The sequence below is a fragment of the Sitophilus oryzae genome, unplaced genomic scaffold (assembly GCF_002938485.1).
Source record: "Sitophilus oryzae breed Bouriz unplaced genomic scaffold, Soryzae_2.0 scaffold_494_pilon_pilon, whole genome shotgun sequence".
In the NCBI taxonomy this organism is placed as follows: Eukaryota; Metazoa; Arthropoda; class Insecta; order Coleoptera; family Curculionidae; genus Sitophilus; species Sitophilus oryzae.
In genome coordinates, this window is record NW_022147078.1 from 2,843,910 (window position 1) to 2,870,703 (window position 26,794).

At 37.9% G+C, this 26,794-nt stretch overlaps 4 protein-coding genes across 5 annotated transcripts; 2 read left to right on the top strand and 2 right to left on the bottom strand.

Annotated features, from left to right (window-relative positions):
• Nucleotides 1–382: 382 nt before the first annotated feature.
• On the bottom strand, nt 383–934 carry LOC115886571 (NADH dehydrogenase [ubiquinone] 1 alpha subcomplex subunit 5). Its single transcript, XM_030905803.1, has one exon. It carries the CDS (start codon nt 833–835, stop codon nt 464–466), a length of 372 nt encoding a protein of 123 aa, XP_030761663.1. The 5' UTR covers nt 836–934; the 3' UTR covers nt 383–463.
• A 295-nt stretch (nt 935–1,229) lies between these two features.
• LOC115886711 lies at nt 1,230–17,553 on the top strand. 2 transcript variants are annotated; one of them, XM_030905980.1, is made up of 13 exons: nt 1,230–1,472; nt 3,353–4,104; nt 4,167–5,389; nt 5,541–6,414; nt 6,920–7,343; nt 7,421–8,348; nt 9,372–9,619; nt 9,675–9,790; nt 11,804–12,142; nt 12,239–12,452; nt 14,123–14,236; nt 14,345–14,866; nt 15,219–17,553. In XM_030905980.1, exons 2-13 carry the CDS (start codon nt 3,493–3,495, stop codon nt 15,299–15,301), a joined length of 5,697 nt encoding a protein of 1,898 aa, XP_030761840.1. In that variant the 5' UTR covers nt 1,230–1,472; nt 3,353–3,492; the 3' UTR covers nt 15,302–17,553. The 2 variants fall into 2 exon arrangements, with proteins under 2 accessions (XP_030761840.1, XP_030761841.1); XM_030905981.1 differs by having other exon boundaries at nt 11,804–12,136.
• Nucleotides 17,554–18,586: 1,033 nt separating this feature from the next.
• Nucleotides 18,587–22,797, bottom strand: LOC115886604 (protein MMS22-like). The gene is made up of 2 exons (XM_030905840.1): nt 21,336–22,797; nt 18,587–20,306 (listed from the first exon to the last, which is right to left on the bottom strand). The coding sequence occupies exons 1-2, from the start codon at nt 22,704–22,706 to the stop codon at nt 18,672–18,674; spliced, it is 3,006 nt and encodes a 1,001-aa protein (XP_030761700.1). The 5' UTR covers nt 22,707–22,797; the 3' UTR covers nt 18,587–18,671.
• Nucleotides 22,798–23,139: 342 nt separating this feature from the next.
• Nucleotides 23,140–24,962, top strand: LOC115886655 (zinc finger protein OZF-like). The gene is made up of 7 exons (XM_030905902.1): nt 23,140–23,209; nt 23,313–23,436; nt 23,491–23,638; nt 23,698–23,775; nt 23,833–24,368; nt 24,425–24,616; nt 24,675–24,962. Coding segments are annotated over exons 1-7 (1,248 nt in total). The 5' UTR covers nt 23,140–23,207; the 3' UTR covers nt 24,843–24,962.
• Nucleotides 24,963–26,794: the final 1,832 nt, after the last annotated feature.

Below are 26,794 nucleotides of genomic sequence, written 5' to 3' on the forward strand. Positions count from 1 at the left end.
TAACACACATCTTTTAGGTTGTTGTTTCTACAATCTTGGTTGCTGATGGTGCTAACATGGTTAGCGAAACGTCCAGTGTTCTAAGCGTATTGATGTGAATTAGTGTTTTACTTTGAAATAGTCATTAGGTTTATAAAATTTGTATAAATAAACATTAACGCCCACTTGTACCGTTTGTATAAACTTTGTTTAAACGCTAAACAGTGATTAACTATAATAAAATATATAGTTAATCACTGTTTAGCCTTTAAACAAAGTTTATACAAACGGTGCAAGTGGGCATAAATATTTCTTATCCCTGGTGTTTTATTTTGCCGCTTTATATGTTTACGACTATAATTATTTTTTATATATCGGATTTCTTTGTATGGATACAATGGTAATAAATATCATACATTTTTATTATTTACATACAACTGTGAAGAAAACTAATTTATAATATCTAAACCCCGCAATAAATTACTTAACGTTGAGGGACTTGCTGTGCTGGGGGCCAGTTCCATTGAGTCGGAGGTGCTGTTTTAATAAGCGGCTCCCAGGGCTTCCAAGTGATCATTCTTCGAGCCAAGCTCAGTTCGTTCTCGGCCTGAACAATGACCTCTTCGATTTGGCCGCAATTTATTTTCTTCTCGGCTTCTTCTATGGAAGGAGTGGATTTTAGTATATCGGAACGTTCCTTAATTATGGCCTCGGTATGTTTTCTGTAAGCTGCAGATTCGGGCATCTTCTGCAGAGTCCTTAGAATTTTACCGTACAGAGTACCTAGGGTTTGATGTGGATTTTTTGCCACTGTGAGACCCGTTAAACCGGTCGTTCTTTTTATGGCTCCGGACATGTTTTAAAGTATTGTTAATTATTTAACAATAAATATATTTTTTTAAAGCAATATTTGACGTAAGAAATAGGTTATATAATGTCTGACAGTTGACAGATTTTTTTGACGTTTGTGTCAAACGGTTTGACATTTATAAATAAATGAATTATTTTTTACGACTATATTAAAACAAATATAGTTTGAATAATTACTTGTACTAATCTAAATAGAGAAAAATCGGTTTTATTCAGGTAAAATGCTGTTTCTTAAATATTCATGGCTAAAATTTCTTTTTTTGATTATTTTAAAATTGTTAATATGTGCTGCCATCTGGCGACAAACTTCCATACTTCCAGCCAGGAAGCGGAAACGGTTTCAAGATTAAAGAATCGGGTTTCATAGCTATATTTCCTTTGTTTTGCCCAGAATATGGCTGCCATATTTAGTTTAGAAGTCTGTTTTCAAAAGTGTTTTAAAATTTGTGGAAAATATCGTGTAATTATATAGTATTTTACGGTTGGTTTGATGAAAATATATCGTAATTAGTGCTAGGACTTATTGGAACGATTGGAAACGTAATGCTCTGCTGTTATACCTGGAAAATGTTTCTGTTTACATCGGTTCTAGAGAAGTTTGGTTTCGTTTATTTCAATTTAAGGTAAGTGTATTTTTCTCGCTACAAAACGCTTAATAGCATAGATTTTCGAGTTTTGAATAATATGTATTTATCTTAGAAAGTGTATATGTTAACGATACACTTTTTAAGGCTAGGTTCTAGAATACTTTATATTAAAAATGTTTGACCTATGCTACACTTAAAAAATAATTAAAAGTTTATTTCGTATTTGTTGTAATGCATGTTTAATTTAATTTGACGATACTCTCGTTTTTATGAACTTTGCGAACGTCAAAAACCTTTCAATTAAGAGAATATGGAAGCGAATCGCGATTAATATTAAAAATAACAAGTAACTTTGCTATTTGTAGCATGGCAGAACTCGAAATTCGTTTATTCTTGCTTCTATTTTAAAGAACAACATCCACTGTTTCTAACTAGAGTTATTTTTGTTTGCTTATCTGTACGATATTAGGTAATAATTCGTCGTTTTACCATCCACATTGATTTTGACAGATTTGGTGGCATTTCAACGATATAATCCGCGTAATTTTATTAGCGCAATTGTTGGTCGGATGTGTTCATGAGCCTCGTTCGACATTATCAAAGCAAATAGCTCGCATTTTTGCTTAAAAAAATGTAGCGTATTCGTTTACATACTCGATTTCGTGGTTGTTTTGAATAAGCACATTAAATCGTTGAACTGGGCTCATTAGCTCTTGATACTGCCAGTAGGATAAATACGACTGTAATTATGCCAGTGGGTCTGGCCATTTTTTAATGTCGTCGGCCCGTTTTTTGTCTAGGAGAATAGATGGACGAGGGGACGAATCGGCGGCAAATTTGCACGCCCACGACCATTATGAAAGAAGAAAAAAACATCTCGGTTTGATTTTTACTGGCTAGGAAAGTGTACCAAATGCATTGCATTTTGTTGCAAGTTCTCCTTTCACGGGCCTCACGCGGCGCGGCGCCTGCGCGACCTCGGTCGAAATTTATGCCGCAGTTTGCGCTCGCGCGATTTCCGCGGGATCGTTCTCCGAAAATGGGTTAAAAATCTGTCCAGACGCGCGGAGTCATTCGCGGAAAATAGCTTAGTTTCTAATGCAAAATATATGAAACATTGACTCATATATCTACGCTAAAATTTGGACTAGATGGATCATTTCTAGCTTCACTAAGCTAGTTTATTTTTGTAATATTTTAATTAAAAGAAAGATAAATGGCCCGTATAGCTGCTCTTATACTTCATTTGCTTTTGCCCTCGACTTTGTCTGAGAAAAACTGTTTCCAGTGTTCAATAAAGATATTTTTAATAAAGCATGTTTGTAGAAGCAGATGTAACAATTATCATACAATTTTTCTTCCCCTATTTTGCCCCCCTGTAGAGATGCAAGTTATTAATGCTCAATAAAGTCATAAGTAAATATTTTTTTAGATCTCTTGAGAGAATTTTTATACAATTTTCTATCTCCAATTTTATCCCTTCGCTGGATAATTTTTTTTGACTCAAAAAAGTTATATTTTAATATTTCATGTTTTTGTCAGGTATAATAGATTTTTTTTCAACACCAATTTTATCCATTACGAAGGGATAAAGTTTCTGGTAGTCAGAGTAAAGTGGTAATTAAAGATTTCATATTTCCAGCCTCACTACCACTAATGTAACGAATTTTTATATATTTTATCAATGTCTTCTCCAATTTTAGAACAAATACTTTTGACCTTCTTACTGATATTGCTTCAAATTCATACTTCTTGATCAGATTGTAACATATTTCTTTACTTAACCTAACTATTTTATTTCTTAAAGGTATACATTTCACTGCTTTGTCTTTTGTTAAAATTTTTATCCAAATTTGTGTGTGAAAGCCAGAGGTTGCGACGTTATAACAATTTTTTTACCCGTTATTTTTCTTTAGGTTCCGTCGCTGACCTGGAGTCCCAAAGTGAGAGCGAACGGGGTGGCGGCGGCGGCGCTCCTGCCATCGTCGCGACATCTCATCCTGCCGAGGAAAAAAATGCCGTCGCCGCGGCCGCAGCTAAGCCTCCCCGTGCCGACATGAGCGTGTGCGTGGACACGAGCAGCGCGGCTGTCCTAAGCCAGCCGGCGCCTCCCGCTCCCGTCAACGTAGTGGCCCTGGTCGAACCCAAGGTGGAACCAGCTCCTCCAAGCAAAGCCGCCCTAGCCAAACTGGTCGTGTCCGGCCAGCACTTGCCTCCCGGCAACAACCAGGTGCTTCAGAAGGTGGTGAATAGTCCCCTGATTACCGTTTTGAACTCGGCGGGACCCCTGACGGTGGTCAAGAGCCTCTGCGTGACTTCCGTCGTGTCCAGCGCTCCCCACTACACTCTGGTCAACTCGACTCCGCTCACTGTGACCACGAACGCTGGGGGAAAACCTCCGACTATAACGGTGCTGAATTGCGGACCTTTGACTACTCCGGTGACTGTAGTGAAGGCTATCAGCGCTCCAACGCCTTCAACAGAGAAGACTGTGGTTGATGGGAATCCGGTGGTGCCGAACGTGCAGGCCGCGCCTTTGACGACCGCAGTGTTGGAGAACCGAGGCCATAATGTTTTTGTGAAGAACACATGCGTGGAGCCGGTAATGCCAGAGGCTATGCCCCAGAGTCACAAGCTGCTCACAGCTGCCAATTTCTCTTCAGCAAACGTGAGTATATTTTTTTCTACTAATTTTCTGACTATAAAAATTAATAAAATGTGTTGTTTTAGGTGCTCAACAATGTCCCTCTTTCCAACAAACCGACCACCGTGAACGGTCAAAGGAACAAGGTGAAGATCCTGAGCAACGTACAAATTCCCGGTCCCTCGCAAACTAACGTCATCCTGAACAAGAACGCCCCCGTGGGACCCTCAGGATCGCGTCCCCTTCCCGCCGCCAGGCCGAAATTGACAGGCAATAACGGCGCCTCTGCCAAATTTTTTGCTAAACAAATCAACAACATCATCAAGTCCAGAGTCAATTCGGTCAAAACTTTGCCCGATAAATCTATGAAACCTACTAATGTTGTTGCACAGAAGAACGTACCCGCCAAACCGATCACTCCTAACAGTTTCGTTCAGAAACCGCCACAGACTCAACCCGTCTCGAACGTGAAGACTTTGTCGCCTCAGAATAAGAACGTTCCGGGCCAGGTACAGAGAACCGGCTCGGGATTGCGCACTATCCCGCCTCAGCGACCTCAGAAACCCGCCGTCAAGCCAAATTATATAGGCAAGCACGCCGTTCAAGCGCAGAAGGTTAAGCAAATGCCGTACGCGAAGATGAAGACGACACCTAGGTCACAGAGTACCGCCGCCGGTCCTGTAGGAAGCTACAATCCGCCTCCGCACGAGAAGCAGCTCACTTTCAACCAAGCTCTGGCCGCTCAGATCATTGAAACTCTGAGCAGTACCAGCAGTACTCCGCCTCAGCCCAGCCGATACGAAATTATGCCGTCGCGCTACGACAACGCCTTCAAGTGTCCGGAGAAACAACAGTCGGGCGAAACGAGCGCCGCTCAGGCCGGCGAGGATCAACAGAACAAGTCGGGACTGGACGCGCTGTCGCTGATCTGCCAAGCGGTGCTTTTGGATCACAATTACAACGCCACGTTGCCGGCGGATTCGCCTCGCAGGCCCTCGCAAAACGTGCCGCCTCAAATCAACGGCCTGTCGTCGGTGGGACCGGTTTTGCCGGCGCAAGTGCGCAGAAGACCGCCGCCGCAGGGGGCTCCGATGGTTTCTCAAGCGCACGCGAACCTGAATTTGTCGGCTGGGAACAGCGCTTTGATGTTGGGCAGCGCGGGCAGTGCCGACGACGACGCCGCCTCGGACATATCGGATTGTTCGGACAGGAAGCACGATACCGAGGGGGAGGAGACGGACACGGCGCCCGAGGTGGAGGACGTGAAGAACGACGATCATTACGGAGATTACGTCACTAGATGTATTTGGTAAATATTACTGTTTAATTCAGGGTGCTAAAAAAAATCAAGATTTTTTTTAAAAAATCAAATTTTTTTTCTTTAAAAAAGTTTTGATGAAAAGTGGCGGCACCCTGATTTAATTGTGTATGATTGAATTGTAATTAACTTTGTTTTTTAGTGGATTCCTGCACGACGACGGCTATATGGTGGAATGCGATCGGTGCAAGGTCTGGCAGCACGTCCAGTGCGTAATCAAGAACCGCGTAATACCCGACGAATATCTGTGCGACATGTGCGACCCTTCCAAGCACGTCGACCGGCAGAAGGCGCGACTCGCCCAGCAGCAGTGGATCAGGGAGAGGCAGCTCTTGGAACCGAAAATCCGCAAAGAGGCCAAACTCAAGGACGCGCTGAGGCAGAAGGAGAATCACACCGACTCGGAATCGACCGATAACGAGCAGCCGCCGCGAAACAACAACGTCGCGGCCAAGGGCAGGACCTTGGCCAGTCGCAAAAAGGCCGAGACCCAGCGAAACGCGCGCAGGGAGCTGAAGGAAGCGCCCGTCCACCGCAGACCCAAGCGAAAAGAACGGAAAATAGTGAAGCGCAAGGCGAAGGTTCCGCGACAGGCTCCGCCGCCAGCGCCATCCCACAGCGACGACGAGAACCAGGACGCTTGGTCCGCCCACCTGCCCCAGCTGAGACAGTGGATCGAAAAGTACGAGGAAGCGGTGACGAATCATTATTCGCCCGAATTGCGAGCGAGGATTTCCAGTATCCGAGTGAACGGGGCCTACGCGGACCCGGTGAGTCCCCAGTACGACTCGTCGGTGTGCAAGTGCCGAGTGCACACGCAGCCGCTCACCGAGATCAAGTACCTGGTGAGCACGGCCCAGCTGGCGCCCGACACGCCCGTGGTGGAGCTGAGAGGCAAGTACATGCTGTCAACGCAGCACAGGCACGCCGGGGGTTCCCTGGCGACTCGCCAGCACACGCAGCGTCCCGGTCCCTTCCTCTTCTTCTACAAACTGCCGCCCAAGGACAACACAGAGGTAAGCGAAGCGCCGAGCACGAGTAACGTATTTTTAATGATATACAGGGTGTTTCAAAAAACGTGCCCTCTCTTGTGGGGAGATCCCTCACGTAAAAATAATATTTATTTTTCATATCGACATAGGTCCGATTCTACTTTGTTTCGTTGCTACACGGTGTTAAATTCTTATTATTTTTTTTTATTTTTATAAACCGTTTAATACCGATTAAAAGTTATGTCTTGATATTTTGTCGATTTCGGCCTCCTTGATAAGATAAACGCAATTTTATTAGTTTGCCTTGTTCCAAGTCTAATAGCAACCTTTAAATTTTTTTAATGTCATTAACTTGCGAAAGTTTTAAATAAGTACTCATTGATTCCATGAAAAAAGTTCCTATAAACATGGCAATGGAAATGCATAGTTTTAGTGTTACAGGATGTTAAAACTTTTTTAAATTAGGTTGTAATTATCTGAGATACCATTATTTTAACACCTTGTTTATTTACATTTTTTTTTGTATTAGGTTTGCGTGGATACGAGAACTTACGGCAACAGCGCGCGCTTTATCAGGCGCTCCTGCCGGCCGAACGCCGAACTGCGGCACTGCATCGAGAAGGGAGTGCTGCACCTGTACGTGGTGGCCGTGACGACGGTGGACAAGAACAGCGAGCTGACCATCAGGCACGAATCTCACGACCTGGCGGCGGTCGGTACCACGCAGATTGCGTGCGCCTGCGGACGACCCGACCAGTGCGCGGTTAACAAGACCTCCATCAAGAGAAACGGGGAAGTTGGTACCCCCGCGGCCAATGCCAACGCGGCGGAAACGACGACGCGTAAAAGAAGAGGAAGACGCACAGCGTCGACGGGATTTTCACCGGCTCCGCTGCTCAGGTCCTCGTCGATGAAGGAGTCTCCGCCGCAAGCTACACAAGAACCTGCACCACGTAAGTATCTAGCCGTAACTTTTTTAGTACGGCAATTTTTATATTTAATGCACACTAATCTAAATATTTCTTTATAGCAGCTATTTCTTCGCCACCTCCGCCCGAAATAAAAGCCGATCCCGACGCCAAAGACACGAAAGACATCAAAGTGGACATCGAAGAAGCCGTGGACGTTAAGATTGAGATCAAAGAAGAGCCCGTCCCGAAGATCGAGATCAAGATCGAGCCGAAAGTCGAGGAGGAGGACTCGGACGAATCCCCCGAAGTCACCGAAGAGATTAAACCCTCTCCACCGTCTCCCGTTAAAACCGAGATCAAAAAAGAAAAAACTGTTAAAGAGGAGAAACAGAAAAGTCCCGCCTCGACGCCCATAGCCACCAGGCGATCCTCCCACTACAAGTCGGACAAGGAGGACGGCGCCAAGGAGTCGGACTCGAAGGAACAGAGCGCCAAATCGAAGAAACTGAGCAGGGAAGAACGGAAACTGGAAGCCATACTGCGCGCCATCGAGCAGATGGAGAAGGCCGACCAGAAGAAGCAGGAGCACCAGGCGAAGCAGGCGCACAGACGCGAGTCCGAGCCGGGTCCGAACGCGAAGGAAGAGGACAAGCAGGAGCCGAAAATTAAACGTAGGCGGCGTAGGGGAAGAGCGAGAACGACCAGCACCAACGCTCAAGTGCGCAGGAGTCGCCTGAATTCGACCGATTCCTACGTCACTTCCGGCGACGAGAATTTGCTGTCCCCGAACGAGGGACTACCGTTGCACAGGCCTTCTTTTAAAGATGACGATGCGGGGGACAAGGCGGCGGATTTGCTCTTGGCCCTCTCCAATGGGGACTCGGACAAACAGATGCGCAAGTCGCCCGTGGGGGACGGTGGCGACTCGAACAACACCTCCGTCGAGTCTTCTCCGGAGGCGCCGCAGCTGTCGTCAGCCTGTTTGTTGGTGCAGGCCGCTGTGGAGCCGCTGGAGTCGGGATTTAAGTTTCCGAAAACGAAGAAAGGGTGAGTATTGAAATCGCAAAACTTTGTCCGATTCACGTGATCAATCATATTGACATTGACACTAGAAGTCTATAAACCTGACTATAATACTATATTTATAGAGCAAACAGTTGTAACAGGTATTTTATTTAGTTTAAAGCTGCAAAAATTAGTTTAAAACGAATTTTATTATCGCTATGTTGGTCACATTGCGCCGTGTTCAGCAATGTTGTCCTTTATTATTTGACAATTATCCTAGTGTCAGTCATTATTTTCTATAATATCGTGTTGTTGAATCTTTGCGAGTTATTCTCGTTTTTTTGCCTATTTTCATAGTCTTTTTATAAAAATTGCACTTTTGAGCACAAACACTTCTTTTAAGAACTAAATTTTCGAGTTTTTGTATTGCGTTTCTTGAAATTGTGTATTGAAAAAAATCATTTAAACAGTCGAAGCAAAGAGTTTGTATAAAGTAAATAAACTATTTTGAACGAGAACGCGAGAATAAAGGTCACAATAAAGGTCTTTTATTACCCTTGACTGCAGTCAGAAAAATAAGTTTGATTGATAAGCATATTATACCACTTTCAAAGTTAGTTTTTATTATTAGTTTGTGCATTAATAGCACCCTCTTACTTGTTATTCCCACTTATGGCGTTGTAAGATGTACATCAATAAATATATAACCCATAATAACGCTTATAATAATCTTCATAATTAACTAGTTTTTGCCAATATGTAAAATAAGCTATAAAACAAATAAATCAATTAATCACTAAAATATTAGTTATTAAATTAAAAATAAAACGTTAAACTCTTTAAAAAATTATATGATAAATATGTTGTTTGTCAATTATAAATTAAGATTTATCTCATAAATCCATCACAATCTGGCAGCGCTGTCGCCATCGCTTGTCACTCGAAAGTTGATCATGACGTGCATCGGAAATTGTTTTGCGATTACCATACACGATTTTAATTTGAAGTTTAAAATAATTCTTAGTGTAGTTCAGCGTTTTCACTAACATGTCGTATGTATTTCAGATTGATGAACGAATGGCTGAACAAAGCGCCGGAATCGTTGCAGCAGTCGGTCAGTTACGTCTCGCCCCCGGCCACGGCCGAGGAGGCTTCCGTTTACGCATCGAACACCAAGAACTTGGCCGCGTTGGCGCAGGCGGCCTCCTTCTGCGACAGCGCCCCCCAAACGAGGGGCGGCAACGCCAAGAAACGCTGGCTGCGACAGGCTATCAGCGAGGATCGGTCCACGGATGGCGCTAGCAATCGACCAGGTATGATTATTTGTTGTTTTTATTTCGAAATAACACTAATATACGTTTTTTTTAGATTCGCCAACAATCAGTGAAGCTGTCGCGCCCCCAAAGAAACGACGTCTACCTAGAGAATCTCTATCTAATGACAATTCACCTCCGACAACACCGACGAGCAGCGAACCTGCCAAAGTAAGTTTCTTCATAATATTAACTACAGTCTGTCAAGACAAAGTCCTTGACAGTGATAGATGTGTCTGTCATTTTATTTTCAAAGTAGTTTATTTTATTTTACACAGAAATAAGTTGGTACAATAATTGGAACGCATAGCAGAAAATTAATATATTTAAAATTTGACTGACTCCTTCAAAATATTGTAAAAAAAAACTGTATAAAACTGAAAAAATCTAATCGAGTTATTTTATTAAAAACAATTACAGTATGTGTTAATACAAAACAAGCAAGGGTGTATTTTAAAAAACACCGCATACCAAAAAAAAAAGATATAAAAAATATTTCCTGTTTTCAAGCCGTGTTTCAAGCTGAGGCAAAATAGCTTTTTTTTATAGGTCATTGTTACAATTTTCAATATAACTTTTGTAAAAATATAAAAAAAAAATATTTCAAAGGAATAAATAAAAGGCAACATAAATAAAACAAAATATTTTATTAATAATAACACTTACTGAATTTTATACTTTAAAAGTTCGTTAATTAACTTAATTTTAAATTTGTGAACCAGTACTTTTTGACATCTCTCTGCAGTACTAAAATTTATTATTTACCTATCGTGTGCTGCTAATTTACAGATACTCCAGTTTTTGGTACCATATACAAGATGGTAGACAAACTTTATTTGTGGCTTATACAACTCTCTGGCGGTCTATGGGCACCGAATATTAACTGTAAACTATGGTCTGGGTCAACACTTAATTTTCCTTCGAGTTTTCCTCCACTTTATTTTAAAAAAACACAAAATACATGTAATAACACAGTCCAAAATACAAAATGAAAATATTTATTATTTCGATTTGACATAATTTGACACAAAATTATAACCTATAATTTGGCAAGAGTTTGACAACTCTCAAAAATCTTAAGTCGAGTTTATACGCATCGGCGTCCGTTTGTCGTTCATCGTTCCGTCAAACCTTTGAATAAGGAGACTAAGGAAAAAAAGGAAGGAGCATATTAAAAATCTTAGGGCCACCACGATGGGCCTCAAATATGGCCGACTTAAATTCCGGTTTATCAGTGCCTTTCTAATTTTATTTAAAAAATGTAAAACTATGATGTAGGGTAGACTCGATATTTTTTTTTTATTTTACGTTGTGAATAAATGTTAGTAGTTATTAAAATTGTTATAAAAATATAAAATTCTAATAAAAATGGATAAGTTATAATAATTATTTATAACCATAAACATCCGATACGCTACTGAATTGACGTATCTAAATTCTTTGACATCTAATCTTTTACAAGTAGTAAATAAAAGCAAAAATGCAAGAAAAAATATATAATTAGTTAATTTAAGTGAATTTGATAAATGATCGGTTTACTACACATATGTATATTATATGGTCACTTACTAGCGAAAAGTTGTTCCATTATTTCACTCAATTTTTGCCGAGATCTACCGCACGCTACACAAACCGACTATTTTAGAGTCTTTTTCGATAAATCGCAATAGTGTCACTGTTAATTCAAGTTCTGCCACAATTTCCATCTAGATTTACTACCTTTATACAACTATCAGTAGTAGAATAAATAATAAATAACATAAAATAAGCTCCGTAAAGACTGACAAATCCACAAAATTTCAAATCAAATGTGTCAAATGAATCGTCAAACAGAACTGTCAAGGATCCCCACCCTAGAGTGCTTTTTCCGCCCACCATGCATGAATACATGGATAGCATTATGCTCCTTCCTTAGTCTTCTTATTCAAAGCGTCAAACCAATAATATTGAAATATGATCTGTCATTTTTGAAATGAACCGATAAAGCTGGTTAAAAACAACAAGAGATGACGCATGACGTATTAAATTATTAAAACTCGTCCGTAGTTAACTTAAAAAATATTAGAAACTTTTTTTAGTTAAATCAATATATTGGTATGGACGCCATCTGTCATCGTCTGTCGAAAGTTTACCTGAGAAAAAAAAAACAGTATATAATATTCTATTTTTTTTAAATTATTTCAGATGATTGATACGCCTCGATCTAGCCAGGAGGGGGGCGTGGAAATAGTGTACAGCAGCGCTGAAGGCGACAGTCCCGTCCAGGCCATGGAATCGGACACGGAATTGAAGGAACGCGCCGCCCAAATGAAGCAGGAATTCGGCAAAGCGACCCAAGCCTCGGCTGCCGAGCCCTCGCCGGGCACCCCTCGCACTCCCCGGACCCTGCTGGACCCCCGCCTGTCCAGGGAGAACTCGATCTTCGCCAACAGCGACCACTTGGTGGGCACGGTGGAGAAAACGCTCAGTATGCTCGGCTTCGAGAGCGGCGGAATAGCTACGCCGACCAAACGAAAGGTAAAGGTAAATTTCGCACGGAATTATGTACAGGGTGTTGGTATTTTATTTAAAAAATGCTGACGCTATAGTTTGAGGGAAATTAACGAGTTTTTTTTGTAGTTGTCCATTACCGAGTACAGGCAGAGGAAGAAGTTGAACACTGATAAAAGCGACGAGCAGGACGACCAATCGGAAACGGCCTGTGTGGAGGACACGAATTCTTCCGAGTCGTTTAAGCCGGAGTCGATGTCCAGACCCAGGTCGGGCAGTTCCAGTAGCAGTACTTCCTTTACCAGCGGGGACGAAATGTCCACTTCGGAAATGGTCGTCAAAGGTACGTTTCTCTACCGTAAAATTAAAAAAAAAACTAATATTGTCCTGTCTAATTTAAAGATTTAAGTCTTTCTAGAAAAGATTTTGTCATTAAAAAAGATTTATTTTTTAATGACAAGGCATTTTACAAAAGCATTTACTTTTACGTTACAAACGTTTTACTTTTTTTCATATATTTTTGTCGTAATTTTTTACAGCGGCATCAAATAGGTGTTTACCATTTTAAGTTTCATATAGAAAAGTAGCAACTGTGAAAACTGTATCTTTGTACCGCTGCACAGTGGTTCCCAGATAGGTCATTACTTAGAAATATTAATTTCAAAATGTTTGCATGAAACTGTTGCTAATACTTTTCTTATATTCCCCTGTAAACGATACATAATTAATAATAAAATCAAGTAAACCTAGTGTAGCGCTTTTTTTATTAGAAATGTCACATTTTTGCTACTGGTATCAAGCTGACATAAACAGTTTTCGGATAACGCCAATTAATTACTTATTTTATTAAAATTGATAAAAGTTGTTGCCTTTTCTGTAATGGACGTTCGAAAAGAAGGTAAAAAGAACTGTTTTTTCTTTTTTGCACTTAATTATACCTAAGTAATATTAGTTTATGGCAATTTATTTGAAGGCAACAAAAATAGTATTTTTACATTTTTGCTTGTCACTCTTGAAGACTTTTAACTACTTTCCCTTTCAAATTCTCTTAAACGGCATGATAATACTTGTTACTTAAAGTATATTGCATATAAATTAATTGCCACTGGCTGCCGCGAATTGCCGCCGGATCTTATACCGGATGGTTAAAGATTGACTTTTTGTCTTAAAATAAAAGTAACTTATTTTTTCCTCTTCGTGTCAGCTTATTTCGTGGACACACTGTATATCAATTGACAATAAAATTGTGTTTATAAAATGAAACAACTGTCTCTTTTATTTATTCAACATTTAAAATAAATTTGACCTCTTCAATATGAAAAAACATGTACTACTACAGGTAAACACAATCTGTATACCTTTCCGAATAGTTAGAACTTAAAATGCAAATCACACAAATTGGGCCCAATTTTTTTAATACATATTACATTTTATATACATTTATTTAGCATTTGTTATAAATTTCTATTAAAAAAGGTGCAGTCAAGCTATATATAGATATCTAACAGTTATGACCGCGCAGCTAATTAAGGGGAACCACTGTGCGCTGCTTATAAACGAGAAACCCTGTAAAACACACAACAATTGGACAACCTGTACAAAGTACCACGAAATTTAATTTTATTTAAGTTGTTGATGTTTTTTTGTCATTGTTGCGTTTATTTTTTTTTTGTTTATTATAGTTGTTTATATAATATTTTATTCTAATCTCTATCTACAATAAATTAATATATATAATAAAAAAAATCGCCCTAATGGGTAATACAAGAAAATTAATATTATCATTTAAAAAATAGGTATTTAAATTGATTTCTGGTTGACTTGAGTTGGAGGGTAATTATATTGATTTTTAAGGTATTTTACTGACTTAACTTGCTTGATTTAAGTAAAAAAAAAGACTTAAATAACGTTATATTTATTTAAGTCTTTACAAAAATGACTCGACTTGAAAGAAAACGACTTAAAACTTAAGTCGTTTGAACTTTATGTTGAATTTGTCTTTACGTCTTCTAGCTCCTGCATTTAATTCTGAACCTACCGAGTTGGAGAGGCAACGGGAAATTTCCAGTTTAAGGCTGAAGAAAGCCTTTGGACTATCTATCGACGACGATGTTAGGAAACCTCCAGGTACGCCTGTCATTTAAAATGTCTACGATGTAAGACAGAATACCTTAAATTATATTATTTATTTTTTTTTAAGTCGTTTAGACTAATCTTTTATTTCTTTTTGTCTAGTTCTGGACGTGAACGCTATTTTAAATTGCGACTTGGAGCCCGTGCAACGCTCTTCTCCCCATACTCTGACGAATCCCGGCTTTTCTTCGACCAGTTTTTGCGAGTCCTCCATGTCTCCCACCCTGCTGAAACCGTCGGATATTCCTGACAGGACTTGCACGCCACCTGCCGACGACATGGACAACGAAACAACCGAGGAAAAACACGAGGATGAAGAGGTTAAAACCGACGAAGAAATGCCGCTGGTGGAGGAAGAAAGTGCGTTGATGGAGGAGAGCGGCAGCGTTGAAAAGATGGAGACCAGCGATTGCGGCAAAGAGGAGGAGACTCTACCTCCCGTGAATGAGAGGGAGGAGAGTTCGGAGAAGTCTTCCTCCCACTTGTTTTACACTCCCGACGACGACGAGGATAGAGCGGATAGGGCTGCGCCGGTGGCGGAGCCAGAGGAGGTGAACTACGTGCCGCCCTTCAATAACCCAGTCTACCCGAATAATAATTTCACCAGTTTCACATCGGCTATAGGTGAGTGTTTTTTTTTATTAAATATCCTATTTATTTCTTTGAATATATACAGGATGGTCCGAACTGTATTTTGGAAACTTCGACAGCATATTCTGCAGATAAAAATAAGTAAAAAAGTTTGTATAAATGTATGTCCTGAAATGCTTAGTTTCGGAGATACAGGGTGTAGAAGTTTTATTTTTTTTCCGAATAATTTCTGAAGTAACAACAGTCAATATTTAGGTGAAAATTGGTGACTGGGAGTTTTTTTCCATTCATTAATTTTAATTATTTTTCAAATTTGGTTGATATAAAAATACAAAGACCCTATGTACGATGAGTGGTAATTTTTATTTCCGTCCTTTTCTTCCAGATGACGATTCGCGGTATCAGAGCCGAAACCCATCTCCACCTCCCGACCTGGACACGCCCTCCTTCGGCGGCGGTGCCCTCTAGATGGGCGGGACCGTAACTACCACGAGTGCAATCCAATACCTAGGTTAATAGTAGTATTAATCTAAAAAAAGGAACGTTTTTAACGCGCATAAATTTATTATTATTATTATTTAGGCTTAAGCGTTGTACATATTGTTTTCATATTTTTTTTTTATTTTTTTTTGAGATTTATATATTTTTTTCGCGTAACGATGACGGATATAATTCGGAGAGAGAGAGAAATGAATGGGATTATTTACCCGGTGACGACGATATAATTTATTATATTATGATTATTATTGAAAGAGATTTTGAAAATCCTGTTTTTTTTAAATGTAGATAAAAGAAAAAGTGTACACTGTGTAAATAACGTTTCGTTGCTCTAGATTTTTTCTATATATATATATATATATATATATTTGTATATCTGTAAGAGGTAAAGTTTTTTTTTGGTTTTTCTTTTGGGGAGCGGCGTTTTTATATTCGATGTTCGAGTGACGGCTTTTTTTTTTGACGGTTCATTAATTAAATGAGAAAAATGTATTATTATAAGATTCGGTATAGTCTGTCCAACGACCCGGGGGAGAATTCGACAGACGACATCCAAAAATGAGTGAGAATAAATATGAATTGCGTGTGAATTAAAATGACAGACAACTCCTGTTGGACAGACTATAGTGTTTGATAGAAAAACTTTTTAAATCAACATGGCATTACATAAACAAATTTTGGAGGTTTTGCAAGAAAAATACTTTTGGAAAGATTATAATATGATCGAAAAAACGCCGTCGGCGATGGTTATGAAACGAAGATCGCTGTCATTTTATATGGAAAATGTTATCGATCGTCATTTCCCAGCCAACTAGACGCCGGTTTTTTTTTTCAATCATACGATATTATAAATGTATTGTAGCTATGTACCCAGAGTACTGAAAAAAATAATTTTAAATGGAACATCTTTGCATTAACTTTCAAATCAAGTTTGTTTTTTCTTGACGAAATGGCGAATGCGCTTATTCAAGGAAACTTTTATTACTTAGAAATTGTCTGAATGATTAAGGTAGAAAGAAATACGATAATTGAACTGGTTATAGATAAGTACCATATGATCGAAAAAAAAACGGCGGCAACGTGACTATGAAATGAAGATCGCTGTCATTTTGTATGTAAAATTATATGGTGAATGTCCATTTCCAAGTCAACTGGACGCTGTTTTATTTTCGATCGTACGGTATAAAACAGTTTAAAAGGAATCAACAATTTTGAAAATAATGTAATGTTTTTTATGTATCGAATAAAACGGTTTTTCAGTGTTTGATTTTGAACATTATTTTAAGTAGTATAAAAAAGCAGCTCCCCGGATTTTTTTTCTATTCATTTCGTTGGTCTCGTGCGATTCTGGTCTCTGAAAGAACGGCAAAAAAGTGGAAAAAAATGGAAAGTTGCGAAATCTCAAACCAATCTGTGGCCGTTGTAAATAAAATTTAGTGGAAGCCGTTTGTCGGCCGGCGAGTCGGTCGAAAAGTACAAAATTATTTAAGGGGTGATCTCGCATTTTATCGGTTAGATATTTTTTTACGTGTTGTATATTTAGCGTTTAAGGAGTCTCCTTGTTCTTTTTTCGTGTAGCCCAATTTGTATAGTTTGTTTTTTAGACGTTTATTAAAACAGAAGAATTAATCGGTTATAATCAATTAACTTGTAGGCGTATCGAAGGCATCACTTTTAAGTTTTTTTTCCTTTTTCAGCTCTCATCTGTATATATACACACATTTCGATAATATATATATTTGCTATTTACTGTACATAGAGGTACACGTACACATTAATTTATGATATTTGATTTTTTGTAATAATTACGTACTACATCCAGTGTTGGTTATGTTTATATAAATATTTTTTCATTAATTTATTTGAGAATTTAAAAGAATTGTTACTGCGGCGGTCGCGCCACCGTCAGTAAGGATTGTTGTTATTTTTGTAAGGCGTTTCTCAGCTCCCCGGCCTCGGTCTCTCCCATTTGTACAAAATTTTTATTAATAAAAAGAGAAAAAAATGGAAAAATTGAAAAAAAATTTCGATTACCGTCAGTATTAAACGTAAATCTATACATATTAGAAGCGCGGCGAGGAGGCGGCAGGGCTCTGAAACCGAATAAAATTGTCAACGACATGAAATATAACTATTTTATTATGTAACAAGGCTGTACATAAAACATTAATATCGATGTTGGTACGTTTTGCGTACAATTATTAAATAAAGTCTAAAAATTACTTGAAACGAGTTTTCTTTAAATTTCCTCTGTTCAAAAAATACATACAAATCCAAGATTTCTTCGACTTTTGGCGAAACTGGCAGAAAAATATTTTATTTCGTACAAAGACAGTGATCACCTGGCTTACCAGGCAGACATAAAGTGGGCCGAGCGCACGGTTATAGCATGCTCCCTGCCGTTAAATTTATCATACGAATAAATAGCCTCCTTCGCTCTTACTGTGACTTCCTGATTACCGGTGAATCCGACGTTGCGAAATAGGGCATATACTTCACGACCATGTCCTTCAATAACCTGTCGATATATGGATCGTTATTGCTGCTTATACTTATAAAAGCCTTGAAAATACCGTCCAAGTGTGTTTAATACCGTTCAGAACGAACGGGTGGGGAATTTTTTTACCCGTCATAAAGTCCATTGGCAACAACAAGACTTCTAACAGTTTTGTTAAGATTGTTACCGGTTTGTTTCTGTTATAAATCAAATTACTGCAATTGAGGAACATTAACGATGCGTATCAGCAAATATTCAAAGTAATTCGCTTTCTGGTTTCTGAACGTACTGAGCCAGCAATGTGTCTAAATTATTCAGCCCAAATCCGCATAGTCAGTAAATCACTGGTCTGCTCGTATGATTGTTTTGAGTGAGAACCTAAGTAGTTTATAAAAGCTTTCATGGGGTCTTGTGCGTTATTTAGGTGAAACTTCATTTCAGCAGGGAACACGTCGAGTTTAAGTACTCTTTTAGATAACTCTATCTGAGGTACAGCACTTAAAAACACATTTTCGCCCAGCTTTGCACGATCTGATTTTCCTGTAACGCCGTTAAAATAAAATGATCGGGATAACTGTCCAGAATAATTTCCAGAAAGTTTGAACAAATTTTCGGCGAAATCTACCGATTTTTCGAAGTGGCATCACTGCTTTTAATTTTTTTTTAGTTGATATGTTTTGACTGATCAACAAGACTGACAGGTATAACTTTACGTGTAGACGAGGCTTAAGATGCAAAATTAAAAAACTTGTTTTGAAAAACTTTTTTTTTTATTTAAATAGTACAAAAAATATATTATGTATAAAATATCTAGAACAAATCTAATATCTATAACAAACAACATCATGTGTTATTTTTTAGCACATTTTCCAGCCTCTCCAAATGAGTCCTTAGGGTTTTATCGAACCCCACGCCCCTTAGCCTTTCCACATTCACCACCTGAATTTTAATGCTTTCTATAATTTCCTTCACCTCTCCGGGCGCGAATTTAGCCAGGGTCGTCACCAACTGGAAGTAATTGATCGTATTCAACCCCACATTCTTATCGGAAATCGCCAGAATTGCCTGTTTAAACACTTCGCGCACGTGCAAAAACAACGGGCTGGAAGTTAGGTTTTTAATCACCCCCAACGCCACGCTTCTTTGCGAGTGGAAAATTACCACTTCGAACAAACCGGGCAGAACTTTCTTAACCATAACTCGTAGAAGGGATAGGTCGTTGTTATTGATTAGATCCGCTATAATTTTCAGAGCTTTGATAACATTCGCGTCCGATTCTTTGGTGGAAGGTTTGAAATAAGCCAAATACAGTTTCTCCAAAATCACAGTAGCGCAATCCGGTTCTTTTAAGCTGTTCACTATCGGTGAATCCGACGTTGCGAAATAGGGCATATACTTCACGACCATGTCCTTCAATAACCTGTCGATATATGGATCGTTATTGCTGCTTATATTTATAAAAGCCTTGAAAAATACCGTCCAAGTGTGTTTAATACCGTTCAGAACGAACGGGTGGGGAATTTTTTTACCCGTCATAAAATCCATGGGCAACAACAAGACTTCTACCAGTTTCGTTAAGATTGTTACCGGTTTGTTTCTGTTATAAATCAAATTACTGCAATTGAGGAACGTTAACGATGCGTATCGGTAAATATTCAAAGTAATATCTTCGCTTTCTGGTTTCTGAACGTACTGAGCCAGTAATTTGTCTAAATTATTCAGCGCAAACCCGCATAAAGTCAGTAATTCACTAGTTTGTTCATATGATTGTTTTGAGTGAGAACCTAAGTAGTTTATGAAAGCTTCCATGGGGTCTTGGGCGTTATTTAGGTGACACTTCATTTCAGCAGGGAACACGTCGAGTTTAAGTACTCTCTTAGATAACTCTATTTGAGGTACAGCACTTAAAAAACAAATTCTCGCCCAGCTTTGCACGATCTGGTTTTCCTGTAACGGCGTTAAAATAAAATGGTCCGGATAACTGTCCAGAATAATTTCCAGAAAGTTTGAACAGATTTTCGGCGGTACCGTTTCGGTACTGAAGAAATTGAACGAATCGGTGGTAAGGCTCGGATTAAGCAGCGCGACTTTGGCGGCGATTTTCCCGATAATTCCCGGTGGGTTATGGGTGGTACTCAGTTGTTTCAGATTATCGTACACGTGCTCTTTAAAGTTGTTTTCATAGAGCGGCCAACAGTCGGCGTCGCCGCATTTTTCCAGCATCGATAAGACAACGTCCAGGGATTTATTTAGGTCGGCCAGATAGCAAACGGATTGGTACTTTCCCAGCCAGGAGCCGATTAAGAAGTTTTGACCGAGGTTCATATTTGAGCTGTTCTGGATGATCGCTTCCATATTCTTCAAGAACTCCTTTATCAAATGAAAGGTCTTCTGGTTGTTTGACGCCTCTTGCAACATGGATACCATCGTGGGGGATATTTTTTCAATCGATCGCCCGTCTCGAACGTATTTCAAAATCTACAACAAAAGAAATCGGTGAAAAAAGCCATCTTAAGGTTTTTTAGGATTTTTGAAAATTTTTTAAATTCCAAGGCAACTTTACGCCGTTTTTTTGCAGTGAAACTTCTTAACGCGGCTGGGAGTAAAATTAATAAAAAAAATTGTGAAAGTGAATCAAATTATTTATTAATTTTTAATTTATTACTTTTTCAACACTTTTTTTTATTCTGTTGACTGTAAAGGCCCGTCTACACCTAACGTTTTATCTGTCAGTTTTAAATTGTTCAGTCAAAACGTACCAAGTAAAACCATGGGTGTAGACGAAAAAAAAACGAGCGTTTTACTTGAATTTTATTTTACATTTACTCGAATTAATTCAATTATTGAATTATAGGCCAGTAAGCGAGGGTTTTAGGGTCCGAATTCTGAACACCTGCACCGATTGACGTGAAATTTTAACAGTGAATAGGTAGAGATATATTTTTTATCAAACAGAGCCATTTTTTATAAATAACTCGAAAACCTTGCGTTTTATCGCAAAACTCATAAAGCAAAAATGAAGCTTTTGTAATAACTAAACGATTCATTGTTTGCTGTTTACCGTAGGTGTAATAACAGCCGAGTTATCACTCTGTAAAGGTGATTTTTTATTTTTCAAAAACTAAATTGCAACCTTTTACGGTAAAATAATGGAGAAAGAACACATTTTTCGAAGAGAATAAATATGACCGTTTTTAAAGTGATTGAAAAGACTTTTTAAATGCTTATTTTTTTAAGAAAGTTCGTAGCTCAAAAACTCGCGGAGTTATTGTTATGATAAAAATAAAATGGTCACATCATTATTTTTTTAATAATTTTTAAAAAAAAAACAGATAAAACATCTAGTGTGTGTACTAATTTTTAATCCATCTTACATGACAGGTAAAACGTTATGTGTAGACAGGGCTTTAAGCATATAAATTTGTGTACTTTTTTTTTTAAATTAAGAAAAAACTTGATAGAAAAAATAATTTTAAAAAACATTTTTTAACAGATACTAAAACTTACTATAGCACAATGAATGTTCCAAACAACCAAGGAAAACTTCTTTTCCGGTGGCAAATTCTCCAAAAACGCCAACATTTTCTTTTCAAGCTCTTCAAAACTGATACTACTCAAAGCCAAGTATAACAATGCCACATGTCTTATACCGATTTCGGAGAGGTCCTTCACTTTGTTCGGCCCCAACTGAGAATATATTCTTCCCCTCATTTTCGTCCACTGAACAGGGTATTCGTTCAAATGGTAAACCAGCAAACCCAGAAATATTTCAAAATCTTCCTTGCAATCTTTTGGCGCGTACAAAATCGAATCCAAGATCTCCACTAAATGAACCGGTGAAATATTGCACGAGCTCTTGTTCGATATGTTCAGTCTTTTACTGTAGAAATCCCAAATGATTTGAAATATCTCGATCTTTCCTTCCTTCAGCCATAATCGGCACAATAAAGGTTCAATAATATTTAAACCACAAGCTAAGGTATCACAGTCAGTGTCTAGTAATAATTCTTTAATTTTAAATTCCAGAAACGTATAGTTGGGCTTTATTCTATCGGATTTGTAACCAATATCTTCGAATTTAGAATTATAACACTGAATTAACGAGACTTGCTTTAAAAAATACAAAGCAAAAAGTGGAGGTTCGGTTTCAAGCACTTTGTTAAACACCCTCCAAAATATTGAGCCTGTAACGTCCATCTTTTCAGCAATTAATTGAACGGTTAGTGTAAATAATTTTACACATTCACACATATTAATAGTTGTTAAATAATTAGTTCTGTTAAAGGTGCTTTTCACAATAACTGACAAATTCTTTATCACACTCTCCAAAAATACCTCTGTATTCTCCACAGTTACTCCGCATAAATAATGCAGTAAAGTGATATAGTAAAGCATCTCTAGAAAAGAATGTAGATATTGGTAGAAAGGACAATTTAAACCACCGGTCGATGAAGTAATTTTACCAAGAATCGGTTGACTCAGTTTTGAAACAGGAACGATACTGTTGAATAGTATTTTCAAGTCTTTTATAATCCTCTCAACATATTTATCTCTATTACCATTATCGCAGAGTAAAAGAGAGTATATAATCGCTTTGAAGGCTTCGTTAATAAACTCCCTTTGCGATAAGACATCAATGGTTACAATGTTATCGTTTAAAACAACTCCTTGTATGCAGTGCCACCTTGAACGAATAGAGCTGATTATGTCCGTAATATCTTCCAAAAGGTAAATCTTGTGATACTGTTGTAGGCCTATTAACAAATAAGTATTTGTTTCGAGTTCGGGGGGCGTTAAACCGGTGTAAATATAGTGAAAATGCCGAGTAAGTTCTTCTGGATTTTTGGAACAAGTTTCAAACAGGCATATACTGGACATTGTATCAATTTGTAATTCGGGATTCGGGATTAAAGAATTTTCTACAAAATTTAAATGGTTTGCCGCGTCCAATATAAATAAAGAAGATAGGTGCAGACGAGTAAGGTTATAATCTTCTTGATTGGTTTTTACGGCCTAAGCTGCCAGGACTATTCGACCGCTAGGCTAGAATGAACTATTATTTGTCTTCTTTTTTTTACTACACTTTAAAACTTCATAACAAAAGCTACTCTTTGACAAAAGTCTATATTATATGAAGTCGTATTCTAATTTGCTGTAACTGATATGTAGTACGTGGTAGGGCATGAGTTGCCAGGGTCTTTGGTCAAAAATAAAAAAGGGAAGAATTTTTTTTTATAATAAATAATATCCACACTTCGGATAGCCCTGGCAGCTGTGGCCACTAATCTAAAAAATATTACTACCCTAACCTCACTTATAGAATTTCTGTTTTCTGTCAGATTTTCTGAGTCTTTCTGAGCAGTTTCAGTTTCTGTGCCCATGTAAGTAGCGTATACTTTTTTATTCATGAAAAAATCAATGAGAAAAATACTTTCCTGCCTTAATTTCCTGGAAGTCATACTAATTTTCTTTGCAATTTTATAGGATGAGTGGAATATGTAGGATTTGTTTAACAACTGATACCACTAAGGAGTACGTTAATATTCATGAGGAAATAATACCCAATCTGACCGTTTTACAATGTATTATAAATTGTTCTTCGATAAAGGTAAAATAAGGTTTAACGCCCTATTTTTAATATCACCCTATGTATTATTTATAGGACACTGAAAATGAGCTTTTTCCTGAGGAAGTATGTGAAGATTGTCTGGCCAAACTAAAGCTATTTAATGAATTCCGACAATTAATTTTACAATCGCACGAAACGTTGCAACTAAGTTTAAGTACTAAAACTGAAACAACTGAAATGGGTCAGCATAACAGTAATAACATTACATTTATATAAATATACTGACAAATTTATTTTCAGATGATGAAGATTCATTTGAACAATCGCACGAATCATTGCAACTAAGCCCAAGTACTAAAAATGAAAAAACCGATTCAGGTCAGCATAACAACAACATCACATTTGTATAAATATACTGACAAATTTATTTTTCAGATGATGACGATACACAGTCTCAATACGATCACGATTATGCATTACTAGACGAAGAAGAAAATATAACCGTAGTTATAAAAGGAGATCAAAGCGAGACAACTGAAGAACCGAGAACTGTTTTCGAGTGTGAGGAGTGTAAGAAAGTTTTTAATAGGCACGATCACCTGAAGGTGCATATGACCAGCCATACAGGTGAAAAAAAGTACGCCTGTGATATTTGTCCGAAAAAGTTTGCGAGAAGTTACGTTCTGATGTACCACAGAAGAACCCATACGAATGAACGGCCTTACCAATGCGATATATGTTTGAAAACGTTCAATGCGCCGAGTAATTTTTCCCGCCACAAAATACTACACACAAATAACAAGAGATTTAAGTGTAGCGCTTGCGACGAAGGTTTCTATCAGTTGGAATCTCTAAACGTTCATATTAGGAAGGCTCATACTGGGGAGCGGCCTTATTTGTGTGATGTGTGTAGCCGTACGTTCCAGAGCCAAAATTCCTTATACATACACCAGATTGATATTCACGGAAAGGTAAATGTTTGTACAGAAATATTTAAGATTAATATTTAAAAATGGAAAAATTTCAGAAAGATCCTTGCCCTCTCTGCGGCGGTATGTACAGTGCGAGAATAATGAAGAAGCACATTCGCAGACACCAGGAACAAAAACAGGGCATTAAGAAGTTTTCCTGCGACGAATGTGGAAAAAATTTCACTTCCGCGGCCGGTAAAAAGAAACACCTGTTAACTCATACAGAAGAGAAGCCGTTTATTTGTGAGGTAAAATTTTAATTAATTATTTTATTACAGATGTATTTCAGAAATACGCGTTTTTTAGATTTGCAAAAGGTGTTTCAATCAAGAGTCTGCTTTAAAAACACATATGAAGGTACATTCCAATTTAAAGCTTTATTCCTGCATATTTTGTACGAAATCGTTTAAATACAAGCACCATTTCGACCGTCACTTGGATAATCATCATCAGGATAAAATGGAAACATACTAAAAAAAATATATTATGCTGAATAATTAAGAATATTTCTTAATATTATACTAGTTTTATTTGTATTTAATTTGTATGTCTGTTAAAAGTACTGATTTGGGAATATACATAACTATATACGTATTTTGTATTTTAAATCTAATAATTTTTAATAAACGTTTTATAGAGATGAGACTGAAGAAAAAGCAAAGGAGAAAGGAGTAAAGGATAGGAGACTATCACCTGGCCGTATAGTCCTGGCAGCTTAGGCCGCAAAACCAAACAAGAAACGAGAAGAAAATAACATTTTTTCAATTAATTTAAAGGCACAAGCTGTTAGGACTATCCGGCCTGGTAATAGAGTTATCCAACCTGTATTGAATGTTTATAGATGCTGGTACAGAGTCAGAATCCTCCTTATGCGGGTCTTATCATATATAAATTCCTATAAAATTCTTGAGCTTGTTGTCAGGGATGGGCGTATAACAATCTAATAAACTAATAGATTTTCATGTTCACAAAAGTTTTTTACGTTTGATAAAAACGTAACTAGGTTTAAAATCCAGTAATGTTCCTTAAATCTGATAACTGTTGATGAGTAGCAAAGAAATATTTCATTATATCTGTCTTTTATTGATATTTTTTATTTTAGGCGTAGATTTTAAAACGTAAAAAATTGGCTGATAAATACCCATCCTTGACGTAGGCTGGTTTATTGTGAGATTGTGAGTTAATTATGATCATTGAACAGTATTTATATTAATATGCAGTGTTCCTAAGAGTGTGTTCCACTAAGCGCTCATAATGCTCAAAATATGCCTTCGGTCGTTCCACATGACGATCGCGAACGTTGTGGTCGCGGCGAAAACGTCACTAATGACGTCATTATTTTCGCTCACGCCGAGCTCACAACGACCCATCTGAATATTAGGATCGAAGTGGACGTTGAGGAATTTTGGCGCAATTTTTAAAACTTTGACAAAAGATTACCGGCTTACGATAAAAATTTTCATAGAATTCTCATAGCCAATAATACGTGACCTAAGTTTTCGCTTTTTACGATCGCGATTTTGGAAAATTGCATTCCACTATTCGTCTGAACTAGCTGAAGAAATTTCAGACACATTCCGATGCACAAAATATCCAACTGTCGCCAAAGACATTTTGATTTCTTTTTTTTTTGAGACAGATTTTTTGAATTCTCTTCTGTGATTTTGAGTATTATTTACTCATATATTTACTATTTACATATATTGACAGGATTGACGCTTAAAATGCTCCATAACCCATTCCACTTGAGTTTATGATTGTAATGCTCGCAAGCAAGTGGAACGGGAAAAATCGCGATTTTGAGCGTGAACGTTATGAGTGCTTAGTGGAACGTACTCTAAATATCATGTACAAACGAAAGGGCGAGTGATTCTTTGGCTCTTTGACATATTTTATGACTAAGTTTCATATAAACATATGGATCTGCAAACGTTTGGTTTTCAAGCTACAGGGTGTCAAAATTTTACCTAATTTTTTTTTCTAATAATATCTTGACAAATCCTTTTGCTGGTTTTGTGAAAATTTATTATGACAAGATGCAAGAAGCTAAGTTAGCACTAGCCAAAAAACACCCCTTTTCGTTTGTACATGATATTTTAGGAGCAACACCAAAATAATTAGTTTTTTGCACTACAATAATAAATAATACCAAAAATCAAAGAGTTAAAACCAAAAATCAACCGACAAAATATGAAACGGAATCTAACCCAATATCTAAGTATGTACAGCTGATGAAGTAAACAAAAGTCCGCCCGCAGGCTGATCTTTTAATAGAAGGCACTGGATAAAATGTGTCCCAAAATGATTTTTAAAGTAGCCCAATTTGCGATAAGTCGCCCAATCTGGCAACCCAGCTGTTCTATCCACAAAGTTCTATCGAAAATCGAAGCATAAACGTCAACATAGAGATGTTTGATCTGCACAAA